Source organism: Rana temporaria, chromosome 4 (genome assembly GCF_905171775.1).
Source record: "Rana temporaria chromosome 4, aRanTem1.1, whole genome shotgun sequence".
NCBI classification, from domain to species: domain Eukaryota; kingdom Metazoa; phylum Chordata; class Amphibia; order Anura; family Ranidae; genus Rana; species Rana temporaria.
This window is the reverse complement of record NC_053492.1, coordinates 234,032,548-234,046,178: the sequence shown is the minus strand read 5'-3', so window position 1 is coordinate 234,046,178 and position 13,631 is coordinate 234,032,548. Positions and strand designations below refer to the sequence as shown.

At 39.6% G+C, this 13,631-nt stretch overlaps 1 protein-coding gene across 1 annotated transcript in view; it reads right to left on the bottom strand.

The window, feature by feature from the left end:
- The window catches only part of LOC120937061 (dynein heavy chain 5, axonemal-like), a 342,938-nt gene extending 334,410 nt beyond the window's left edge, over positions 1-8,528 (bottom strand). The window contains exons 1-2 of the mRNA XM_040350003.1: positions 8,237-8,528; positions 3,070-3,224 (exon numbers count right to left, since the gene is read on the bottom strand). Coding sequence (XP_040205937.1) covers positions 3,070-3,224; positions 8,237-8,372 — 291 coding nt within the window. The 5' untranslated portion in view covers positions 8,373-8,528. The remainder of the gene's footprint in view (positions 1-3,069; positions 3,225-8,236) is intronic.
- Positions 8,529-13,631: the final 5,103 nt, after the last annotated feature.

Here is a 13,631-nt window from a genome sequence, read left to right as displayed (position 1 = left end):
ATCCACCCACAGCAAACTAGTATGCAGTATGCAAACTATGGCTTATAATAGCCTCCAACAAACATGGCCAAAACTCTTGTGCATGTTGTGGGGCCTTAACACAGGGAACCAAGAACACAACAATGTGGATAAAGGTAACAACAGTATTTTGACAATACATAGTGTACAATTGTCCATTGTTTCAGCACCCATCGTAGGCCGGCCGTACAGGGAGCAAATTTCTTACTTGCAACCATAGGTTGACAGGGGAATCCCTCTGGCCATTGTGTTCCTCCGCTGGTGGAGAGGAAGTCATCCCAGCTAAAAGAACACAGTTATTATTGCTAGTGGCTGTAAAGCCACTAGCAATAATTGGGTGTAAAATCCAGCAGGCTGGTCGATCGATTAATTTGGGTACAACCAGCCTTCCCATACATGGTTCGAATCTTGGCCAGTTCCCGCTCAACTGACCGATATTCTTATGCCCTGTACAAACGATCGGTCCATCCGATGAGAACGGTCTGATGGACCATTTTCGTTGGTTAACCGATGAAGCTGACTGATGGTCAGTCGTGCCTACACACCATTGGTTAAAAAAATGATCGTGTCAGAATGCGGTGACATAAAACACAGCGACGTGCTGAAAAAACGAAGTTCAATGCTTCCAAGCATGCGTCAACTTGATTCTGAGCATGCGTGAATTTTTAACCGATGGACGTGCCTACAAACGATCATTTATTTCTATCGGTTAGGTATCCATTGGTTAAATTTAAAACAAGATTGCTTTTTTTTAACCTATGGATAAATAACAGATGGGGCCCACACACGACCGGTTTGGTCCGATGAAAATGGTCCATCTGACCGTTCTCATCGGTTTCACCGATCGTGTGTACGCGGCATAACTATCTATGGCTGGCTTTAGATTGCTTTCAGAGCAGTTTGTATACTAGAGGTATATTCAGAATGACACTGGACCTTGTAGATAAATTTCCTTTTAGATTTTGTTTGAAAGGTCATATACAGATTTTCCAAGGCATCCTGCCAAATTTTAATGTATAAACCTTAAAGCGCCTTTGAATATATATAAGTACTTATAGTGACAATATCAGCTGCAAAAAAAACTTGCTAAGTAGCGGTCAGCAAAAAAGCAATAAACAATGGAAGAAAAAGATTGCGCTAGAAAGAGTCTAATATAAGTACTCGACAGAACAGTATCATCAAATAGATAAATATTTCATTGGAAATAGATCATCATAGATCATCATCAGGAAGTAGTGACTACTTCCTGATGATGGCTTTGTGATTAGCCGAAACTTCGAGATATTACCACGTCATTGCGTTACTTCCGCCCAATTCAACTTACCCGGGAATCGTGCACCAGGACGCCGCTACAGGGGCTACTTCGTTCCAGGGCCGATTACCCTTTATTTCAATGGCCTGCTATACATGCCGGTGCCAAGACTATTAGGCACTCAGCAATGTAAGTGAAATTTTTTTACTTTTGTGGAACAAATAAATATTTTATATAGCATTGCGCAATGAGACTTTTTTCCTGTTCTTATCATCCTCATCCATCCCTATGAGGCACATCTCCCAGATGTTATCCTAAGAATTTGATTTCAGGGTATCCCCACATGCTTACAAGACCATACTAGCGATAGGTGGTCAACACCTAGGGGTGAGTGTACATCTATGTATGGCACCCAGCCTGAGCACTACTGCATAGGATACATCTATTGAGCACGAGCACCATATGGGACTGTTTATGATCTATTTCCAATGAAATGTTTATCTATTTGATGATACTGTTCTGTCCAGTACTTATATTAGACTATTTATAAATCAATCTTTTCTTCCATCCTGCCAAATTTTACAGTTGATTTAGACCATTTTTTGTTGCAGTCATAGGTTTAACTGTTGAAATATTACTGCCTAAATTTTTTTTAGGTATTTAAATTTTTGGTGTGACAAAATTATAAGCATAACAGCATGTATTGCATAACACCTATTTCTGTCAAGGTAAAAATATCTCCTGTGGCTTGGTGTTAGTTGAGGTTAAGGGTTATGGATTACAGCGACAGGAGAGAGTTAACTTAGAACACCTAAATAAAAAGCAGATTGCGTTAACAGCCAGCATAAACTTTAAGCTTGTTCCTTATTTGTAATTTTGTACCCATTATGCACCCTGAGATGTAAATATTTCATAATAGTATCAGTAGTAGTAGTAGGCATATGTGCATGCATCCTTCCACCATTCCCATAGACTTGTAAAGGTGTGCAAATTCTGACTGAAGTGAACACATGCCTTAAAACAGCACAGGTGCCAAATATGTATTCATAATATAATATATTAGATAGATAATATATTATCTTACTGAAAGAGAGGGGGGTGATATATTATCTTACTGGTGACAAAAAATGAGTGTGCTGAAACTTCTGTCGGGGAAACTCGCTCGTCTACAATAACCATGTTAAATTAAAAAAATAAGATAAAAATGTATGTGCCTGTCGTTTTAATGTATTTTAAAATATACGCGTTAAATAAATTAGCTTGCTGTAAATCATATTCGTACATGTTAAAAGGGAAGATACTGTATCTATCTGGTCTGGGTCATAATGGCTGTGGTTTGCTGAAAATAAAAAAAGATCCCTCCATTCACACAAAGTGTATGGAGGAGTCTCTGCACCCCCCTATGGTACATTGTATTTTGACAGTGGCATCTGTCAGAATACACTGATCTGTGGCTGCAGGAAAAATGTCCAACAATTCTGTTGAGCATCCCACACTAAGCAAAATTCAGCTGGTTCTTGCTGAACTCCATTTCTGATATTGAACATTCTTCGGGCAGGCAAAATAATAATGTGGTTTGGCAATGCAAACAAAATATAGTTATTTTTGGAGAACTAATGATAATCCCTTCTACTGGAAAAAGTAAGGCCTTTGCTGCACTGTATATTTTTTTTATATGTGTTTTTAAGGAAGTCAGTCTTCTTACAGAAATAAGAGAACCATTCATTGGAAAGAAGTCCCTAAAACCTTTGTGGGGCAGTTTGTACTGTCAAGTGGCTTGTGTCTGTGTATTTATTTACCTCTGCACGAAGAAAGTAAACCACTGTGGGAAAAGAGGACTTTCCGTTGACATTTTCTAAACTCCGTAGATCTGATCGAAGATGAAATTGCCAGGTGAAAGGATCTGCTTGATCATAAGCTTCAACCAAAAAGAAGAGGGCATGTTGTCCTTCAGCTTTAATAAAAAAAAAAGAAAAGAGAGAGATTCAACGTGAATATTTGTTGAGTGGTTATCTAGTAAGAACAAGAGAAATTCTTTAGTACAATATAGGCATTTTCATAGCACATATTGAAGTTGATTTGATAAAACTGGAGAGCGTAAAATCTGGTGCATTTCTGCATAGAAACCAATAAGCTTCCAGATTTTATTGTCAAGACTTAATTGAACAAGCTAAAGTTAGAAGCTGATTGGCTACCATGTGCCTCTTCAGTTTTAGTAAATAAACCCCATTGTGTTTTTGTGGAATTTATAATAGAAATAATAGTAATTGCTATTCTGATCTCATTCAACACAAATCTAAAGCCTAGTTAACACTATAAGAATATCAGACGAATGATTGTCCATTTTCTTTTGCATGCTAGTCTTATATCGAAAACCAATAGGTTAAGTTAGGAAAATTCTGATACGACAGAATACAACTTTGGCAGTAATGTGTTAAATGATGTTGCATTGTAATGTATTCTTTTGTTTCTGAGAATGTGTGGTCTTGGTTACACGATTTTTTTTGTACAAAGAAAAAAAATGTCATGCTTGTCCTTTCAGATATTTTCGCTCACACTGTGGTGATTGTCCGATAATCTGATTGTAGTATACAGCTTTCAAGAGCCAATCGCTCCGAAAGCAGTATTGGTTGTCCAATTTTCTCATCGTGTGTACTAGGCTTAAATATCTAGCGCTTCCTATGACATGCTTCTGTACCGTGCAATGCTTATTGCTTACAAAAGAGCACAGTGAATATTTGAAATGTTAGTTCCAAGGAACATTACACTGACTACTCTTACTGACACAATTCATATGTACATCTGCATTGGTGGAAGGATAATTTACTTTCGTCTGCCAAATGCTAATGTTCTTTTATTTTTATTGAGTTTGCTATTTTTCAACTCATTTTACCATCAGAGCAGTGAAATGTCCCAGTCTGCTGGAGGTTTTCTTCAATGATATCTATTATAAAGTCACCCTGGTTACATCCTGGATTGGATAATTAAGCTTATGATGGCTGGATTAACAGAGGGCATCACCTACTAAACCAATCTGCTTTCACTGGAAAATAATAGCATTCAAGTGGTGCCCAAACTCTTTAGATTATTGGAGATACCAACAAGTAAACCACTTTTAGATCTCCCGTCCTAAGCCTCTTTATTCTATAAGAGAATGAAATCCATTGGAGTAACTGTTTTACCAAAAAATAGCAGCTTTTACCCCCAACCCCAAAAAAAGCATCAACTCTCTGTAGACAAATACAGTCTCTATCCTTTCCCACCCTTCTGGGTATTATTAATATTAATAAAGTGGAATGCAAACTAGTCCACTAATCTATGAACAAAAATGCAATATCATAGCACTTACCTATACTTCATTAATTAGTTCTAAAATTGAAGAATCCAACTTTAAACTATTAATAAATTGATACATAGTACCATCATATTTGCACCATACCTGGCCACACCTTCCAAATACATCTTGGAGGTAGCAGCCAAGTAGGTTCCAACAACTACATTTGGTACTTGACACAAATAAAGATATAAGAAGATCAGTTCTTAATTTGAACCCTGTACTATACTATTCCACTGTACGTAGGAATCTGTCAGTAGCTATGAAAGTCTCCTACCACATTCCTCTTCAATGTCTCATAAAGCTTTCATCCCAGTATACTGGAGACAACTGTCTGCACTGACAGAGAGGGAATAGCTGATAAGAGCGGATCAATACTGCACTATGGAAGGAATAACCCATTATACTGGTGCCTGGTCAGATCTTGTTTGCACATAGTTTTGCTTTTGTTAATCCATTTATCGTTGACAGATGAAGCAAAAACAAGTAATTTCTCCTTCTCCCATATTTTTTTCTACTAAATTGATTATGATATTGCAGCTTACCAATCATTAGATGTGGTGGCTGCATTTGTTTTCCTTTTTTATCCATTGTCCTTTTTTTACCTGGTGATCTTTACCTGGCCAATAACACACTGCCTGTATTAGAGTGTCCCCACTCTGGGGACATAAGCACAGGGGGCACATTTGAACAGCAGCATTGTCAGTCTGGGAGGAGAGGAGTGTTAGATGGACTAGCAGATATAGATACACTAAAAAATACCTATTATAATCTGAATCGGAATACTGTTCATAGTGGTGTCTATTGTATCATTCCTCTTTGCGTCGATCCCTGAGGGTAGCATAGTAATGTGCAATGTGCTGGGTGTTTAGTGTGCTCCTGCTCCTTTAAGGAGGGTTGGGTTCCCTCTAGTCATCTGCCCTTCATCTATCCATCAGCATACATGTGCTTCCACTAAGGAGACTTTACATTTTAGAGTTAGGACTGCAGTACACAGAGAGCCTTGACGGGGCCTGCAGCTTACGCATGTATTTGCAAATGCGTGCAAGCAAACCCACGTTTTTAACGTACTGTTAGACAGGTGAATTTGGTTGGTTGCTGATTGGTTGGTAAGTTGAGCTTGGATATTCTGTGTGTTTTTTGACATGCGTTTGCCCTTTTAGTTCTCCTTGCTGTGAAGACCAGTCATAGGTAGGGGCAGTGACAGTTGTTTTTAGCATAGTAATTATACCTGGGCATTGGACTACGTTCATATGGTCGATGGGGTCCTTGAGGTGGACCTCTTCTTTCTCCACGTCCATATTTGCAAGTACCCCTGTCAGTGGTAAATGGTTTGTCTCAAACTCTAAGCTAGTCATACATGGATCAAAATTCATCTGAATCACCAGGGACCGGCCTAATTTTCAATCCATGTATAAGCTAGCTGGTTGTACACAAGTTGATCGATCGTGTTTTTCCTGAAAGATCTTTTTAGCCGTGCTGCAAGAAGGTTTCCCCCCATCCACCTTGAATGCGTGGATAAAAGATTCAGCACATTTTTATATTCATGTAACTTGCTGGTTGAACAAAAAATGTTTTAAAGCATTGTCTGCCTTAAGCCGGCAATAGATGGATCAAATCTCAGCCCATTCAGTATGGACCAGCCAATGTTTGATCTGTCTATGGGCAGGCTGATTCTATCCAAGTCGATCTATCCACTGACTTGGGTACAACCAGCATGTTGGATTTTTAGCATGCAATTGCGACCCCTTTCACACTGCGTTGGTTTTTCAGGTACTTTAGCGCTGGATATAGCCTCTGCCAAGCGCCTGAAAACCGCCTTTCATTCATTTCAGTGTGTCGTTTCACACTGGGGTGGTATGCTTGTGGGACGTTCTGAAAAGTGATTTTGAAGCGCCACACTTTTTGGGGTTAAAAGCGCCCCACTAACGGCCAAAAAGCGTTGCAAAAGTGCAGCTTTAACAGCACTAAATCGCCGCTAAAATAAACAATGCTTTAGCACTAACGGCCGTCGCTCACAGTGTGATAGGGGTCTTCTTCCTGTGGCTGTAGCCACTAGCATTAAAGGGGTTGTAAAGGAATGTTACCTTAGTGCAGTCCTCCTTCACTTACCTCATCCTTTTAAATGTCCTTATTTCTTCTGAGAAATGCTCACTTCCTGTTCTTCTGTCTGTAACTGTCAGGGAGCCAACCCAGCCAGACGCAGAATAGCGCACATGCGCGGTAGAACAGTGCTACGGCACATGCATTACGGTGATGAGTTGCAGACAGAAGAACAGGAAGTAAGCATTTCTCAGAAGAAATAAGGACATTTAAAAGCAAAATAGAAGGATGAGGTAAGTGGAGGAGGACTGCACTAAGGTAAAGGAAGCTATTTAGGTGGAAAAAAAAATTCCTTTACAACCCCTTTAATCGTTATGTTTTCCCAGCAGGAGAACACAATAGCTCTGTGGGAGGGATTCCCCATCAACACTGACTGGTTGCAGTCTGTGGTTGAAGGACAGACAATCCTGCTCCTCTACAGACAATGCTGCTGTCCAAAGGTCTCTCTGTTGCTCCTCCTTAGATAAAGGAGTCAAACCAAGACAGGAAGTATGTTACTGTGCAGATCACTAGGTGAAAATAAAAACAAAACAAATCTAAAAAAAAATAAAACGAAAGCAGCCACCACTTAGGCTTCATTCACACCTATTTTTCAGTTTTTTTTTGTTTTTTTAGGCAGCTTTTTTACAAGCTTTTTCAAAGCGTTTTTGAAGTGCTCTTTTGCACGTTTCTTTTTAGCTTCTTTGAGGTCCTTTGAGCATAAGCAATTTTTTTGCAATTTTTTTGTGTGTTTGAGTTTCTTTGAGTTTTTTCATGCTCTTCAGCGCGTTTTTGGGCACTTAGGCATCTTTTCTGCTCAAAAGCTGGTGGGATTTTTTTTTCTGCCTGTAAGAGCATATGCCTGTAAACTCCTGAAAAAGCCATAGGGCTCTTTCACATGGGTGGCCCGTTCAGGTCTGCCTGCCAGTTTTTTTGGTGGACCTGAACGGGCGCTCCGTGCTCCTCTATGGAGCCGCGGATGTCAGCGGTGACATCCGCTCCGCCAAAGTGTGACGGAGGAAAAACCTACATTTCCATCCGTCTGGCGGATCGGATCAGGTGAACACGGACAGACGGTCCGTGCTCATCCGATCCCCCCCATAGGGGAAAGCGGAGTAAAGACAGGGCGCGGGGACCGCCCTGTCATTTGCCAGGCTCAGCGGGGATCAACGGAGCGATCCCCGCTAAGGGGCCTTAGTGTGCATGGACACATTGGCTAACACGGAGGGGAGTTTCCAGGCAGAAAATATTAGAACTCAAAAAAGCTCAACAGCCTGAAGGAGCTGCTTCTTTGAGCTGCAGTGTGCATGAGCAATCAAAAGAATGTATATTTTCGAAACCTATACAAGATATCATCAGTAATAAAAATAAATAATTTATATTAGTCTAAACAAAGAGGTTTTTTCTTTCTAAATCAATAGCCATAAAATTCAGCAGCAATGCATGTTAGATAACAAGCCCTTAAGCTAATATACTATTTGAATCCCCTTGATGCTGTGACAGGAACAATATCAGATCTTTGGAATAATCATTTAGTATATTATACAGACCTCTGAGAAAGCTGTTGATAAGTTGCAGATTGTTGGCTTCTAATATAAAGGCTTCCAATGAGGTGGAGCTGTCCTGTCCTGCAGTGTGGCATGTCTGCTGCACTTTGCCTGCTATCCACCAATGCCTCTCATCCATTTCTTCAACTTTTCACTCCAGAAAACTTAGAAAACTCTGCTTCTTCATGGGGAAAAAAAAAGTATTTGAAGAAAGGAGTTATATCAGAACCCAGCAAAGTTGCATCTGTTGTCAAGGCCAACAGTAAACAGTCTTTAACAATGAACATCTCTCTAACTGGTAACCCTTTCATTAACTCCTGGGGACAGTAACAAAAGAAGCTGTGTTTGTAAACCTTCATATAAGCTGCTTGTTATGGATTGTGTACACTAGAAATAACCTAGAGAAAACTAATAAAACAGCTAGACATTTACACCGATAATTCATATTCATTCTCTGAAACACCTTCAAATACAGGTGCATCTCATAAAATTTGAATATTATCAAAAAGTTCATTTATTTTAGTAATTCAATTCAAAAAGTTAAACTCATATATTTTATATAGATGCGTTACGGAGTGATATATTCCAAGCATTTCTTTCTTTTCATGTTGATGATTATGGCTTACAGCTAGTGAAAACCCCACATTTTGTATCTCAGAAAATTGTAATATTTCATAAAACTATATTTTAAAAAAATTTAAAAAAAATAATTTTTAATACAGAAATGTTTGCTTACTGAAAAGTATATACGTGTAAAGTATAGTATGCACTCAATGCTTGGTCGGGGTTTCTTTTGCATGAATTACTGCATCAATGCGCCGTGGCATGGAGGTGATCGGCATGTGGCCCCGCTGAGGTGTTATGGAAGCCCAGGTTGCTTTGATAGCGGCCTTCAGCTCATCTGCATTTTTGGGTCTGGTGTCTCTCATATTCCTCTTGATAAAACCCCACAGATTTTCTATGGGGTTTAGGTCAGGCGAGTTTGCTGGCCAATCAAGCACAGTGATACCATGATCATTAAACCAGATATTGGTACTTTTGGCAGTGTGGGCAGGTACCAAGTCCTGCTGGAAAATGAAATCAGCATCTCCATAAAGCTGGTCAGCAGAGGGATGCACAGAGTGTTTTAGAATTTCCTTGTAGAAGGTTGCGCTGACTTTGGACTTGATAAAACACGGTGGACCAACACCAGCAGATGACATGGCTCCCCAAATCATCACGGACTGTGTTAAATTAATGTTGCATTTCATTTGGAAATCAAGGCCCCAGAGTCTGGAGGAAGAGTGGAGAGGTACAGAATCCAAGTTGTACAAGGTCCAGTGTGAAGTTTCCAGTCAGTGATGATTTGGAGAGCCATGTCATCTACTAGTATTGGTCTACTGTGTTTTATCGAGTCCAAAGTCGGCCCAGCCCTGCAGACGAGCTGAAGGCCGCTGTCAAAGCAACCTGGGCTTTAATAACACCCCCATGCCACGCTGCATTGGTGCAGTAATTCATGTAAAAGGAGCCCTGACCAAGTAATGAGTGAATACTATACTGTACATGGACATACTTTTTAATAAAAAAAATGTATAATAAAAGTGCAAAAAATCACATGCACAAATAATGTGGAGACACGATAGATGTAATGAATAAGAAAAACAAGCGATAACTACAGCCTGGTACACACAATGAGATTATTGAGCAAATCACCATCCGTTTTTTTTGCATGCTAGTCATATCAAAAAAAGAAGAGGTTACTAAAGTACAAAAATTCTCGTACGACAGATTAAAGGAAAATCGTACAATCTGGTATCAGACGAGAACATTTTTCATGCTTGTCCCTACGGAGAATTTCCGACAAAAGCTGTGTACTAATGATCAGCTTATCGTACGTTATCGATTTGAAAGCGGTATTTTTTGTCCGGTTTTCTAATCGTGTATGGGCCTTTAAGCTGGCCATAGATGGATAGAATGTCTAAGGAAAATTCTTAGGAAAATCCTTAGGAAAATTCATATGAACATTCTCAAAACATTTCAATGTAATTCAATAGACTTTGCTTGCTATTAACAATTAACTTGGGAATGAATGGACTTTACTGAACAAAAACCACATTCAATGTTAGAAATTTGTTTATTCAGGGAAAACGTAACATCCTGCTACTTCAAATTTTCTAGTCACTGCAGTTGAAAAAGAAAATCGATTTGACCCCACTTATTATTAGAAAAATTAACAAACTTATTTAGAACATTATTTTTCTAAGAATTGTCGCTCGAAAATCTACCCACCTATGACAAGCTTTAGACTTTCCTTAATGATTTATTTAATCAAACTCAGAAATGACTTCTATACCCCATCTATCTTCCCACCACACATTAAGAGCCTGGTGACACTATACCCACATATGAATCGCACAGGAATGCGCTGTGCGTTCCTGTGCGATTCAGACCATATGCAAAATGCACTCCATTTGCGATCTCCAGTGGGTGTTAATAGAAAGTTAAAGATTCCTATACTGCAGTACGCTTGCCTACACTGGATTGCATGGTAATTTTGTACAATGCGATACAGTTACAGTGCATTAATTTGGTGCTGTTCAATTTTAGATCATTCAAAATGAATAGGTTAAAATCGCACCATACAGAACCCCATGTAATTCACACAGGAACACATAGTGCGTATCATGTGCAGGCAATGCGTGAACAGGCCACAAAAGAACAGACATCATCATCATCTACTATGACCTAAACTACAATCTCCATAATACATGTGTGAAGTACAAAGCCTTCCCTCCTATGTACATGTATAAAGGTGGCCATACACTATACAATCTCTGTACAATTTCCTTTAGATTTACCAAAATTCACTTTTTATCCAGTCAGGCAGGCCCTTGCACTACATCAGGGGTGTCCAACCTGCGGCCCCAGAGAATTGAGCATGAAGCCCGGGCCCATCTGGAGGGTTGCTGGGGATACCGTGCAAACATAGCAACTGTGGCATCCTATATTGACAAGCCAGGCAAATGGACATGTGGAGAGATGCCAGGTAAACATAATTGATGAGTACAGGGTGCGTGTGCTAATGAGGTCAGCTGTGAACTGCTGCCTTGTCTTACTGGTTTTCACTTCCCAAATCTACTTATCAGGAAGTCATGAAGTTTTCTATGGAACACACCAGGGACTAAGGTAAATCCTTGATCTAAAAATCAAAGAAAGCTTTTACAATAATGGTATATTGGTACATAGGGGAGCTGAAATTTAGAAAAACATTTTTTTCACAGAAAAGCATTGCACCAGTGATCAGCAGAGTGCAATGTCAGGCTGCTGCAAGCTCTGCCTTCAGCTATCTGAGCATATCTCTGTATATGCTTTCAGTTGGAGAGCTGGAGGGAGTCTCATAGTACCGCGATTGCACCCATTACCACACTTGTGTTCCACTGAGAATTATAAGCCGGGTTGTAGTTTATCCATTCATAGTGACAGTGACTGCTGTCACAAGGAGGGGGGCTCAGGGGATGAGGGAGACTCTTAACAACATGCTACACCTGAATGACAGATGTAACATAAAGCTAAAGGTGGAGTTAGTTTTTAAAGCGGAGGTCCGGTTTAAAAAAAATTATAATTAAAAGTCAGCAGCTACTTCACCGCCCGATTCCCTACTGCGCATGCGCGAGCCGTGCGGCGCGACATGAATGGATGATGACTCCTGGGACACACACAAGGTCCCAGAAGACATCGCTCCCCCATTCCACAGGAGGCAGCCGAGAAGCAGAAGAAAGAAGACGGACCGCTGATCAGGAAGTGGCAGATTAGGATGATCTGCCTAGCAACAGGCACTTCAGTTATGTATATAAATATATATATATATATATATATATATATATATATATATATATATATATATATATATATATTTTGCAGCATTTTAGAATTTGTTTTTTCTTGGTGAAGCTCAGCTTTAAAGGGGTTGTAAAGGTTTGTTTTTTATTTTCTAAATATGTTCCTTAAAGCTAGTGAATTGTTGGCTCACTTGCCTTTTCCTTCGATTTCCCTTCTAAATGTTTTTTTTCTTTGTCTGAATTTCTCACTTCCTGTTTTTCCTCAGTAAGCTTGCACCCGTCATCCAAGTCGTTTTGGCTGGGGGTTAGTCAGTGTCCTCACCGCCTCCCTTGGGTTGTGTTCACAGCGTCTCCCCGCAGGGATGTAGGGAGATTCACCCTCTTCCTAGCTCCTAACTGTTCCTGATTTTGAGGAACTGTCCCTGATTAGGAACAAAGTCCATCTTTCCTCCTCATTTGTCCTTCATTTTGGTCTGATCTATATAGTTGTATTTGAAATGCACTATTTCTCTTTCAAAAAGTGTTTCCCAGTGCTCAACCTTTCATCCAAATTCTAAATTGTTGTACATTTCAAAAGCCAACATAAAGGAATAATAGTGGTAAAAAAAATGCATTTGTGCATCTAACAAATAATTTCTTGTATAATTCTCCTTTAAGGGGGTGTGGCAGAAGATGTGTCTTATGCCTACATACTTTTGCTAATTGGTGTCCCTTGTTCCCATCTCAGAAAGTTGGGAGGTATGCCTCTCTATTTGTCCTGTTTACCATTATCATTGAAAGAGATTGTAAAAGAAAATCCCAAATTGTTGGCTGTCCCCAGAAAATTAACAGAATATAAATCGTCCAATGGGGACACTGGTTCTAGTGACCCAGGGGTCCCCAAGGAATTTTATGAGATTTCCCCTCACTTCCTGTTTTGGCTATGGGACAAGAAGTGAAGGGAAATCTCTACAATGGGACACAGATGGCAAAAAATAAACTAGACAGGGGGTTTGGACCTTCCCTTTCTCTATCCAAAATGAAAAAAAGTTTTGCCTATAGTTCTACCTTAATCTTTACTTGATTTGCACAATTTATGGATTATTGCTAATAAAAATGTGCTCAGCTGATATCAGAAAGCTACCCTTAATCATTGAGAGATGATACCGCTCTAAAAACTGCTGATCCCTTGGCTTTGCTTTCGTCCCACTAAACCAAAAATGAGCTGGCTATGTACAGGTGCATTAGATAGAAGAAAATCCTGGACTGCCGCACTCCTTAAAACGATGTCTTTATTGTACAAATAAAATCCAAAAAACAACCAAAGCGATGCAGTACGAGTAAGCATCACATGATGTGAAACATGTCAGCCACCTTTTTCCTGTTGTTCACTTAATTTTGACTGTATCGCTTTGGTTGTTTTTTGGATTTTATTTGTACAATAAAGACATCGTTTTAAGGAGTGCGGCAGTCCAGGATCTTCTTCTATCCAATACCCCTAATCATTGTCATGACATGTTAGAATTTTTTTCTGAAGCAGCGGCTGCAGACGCTTGTCAGTGTATTCTGACAGCATCAGGTTCCACAGCCAGAATACTCTA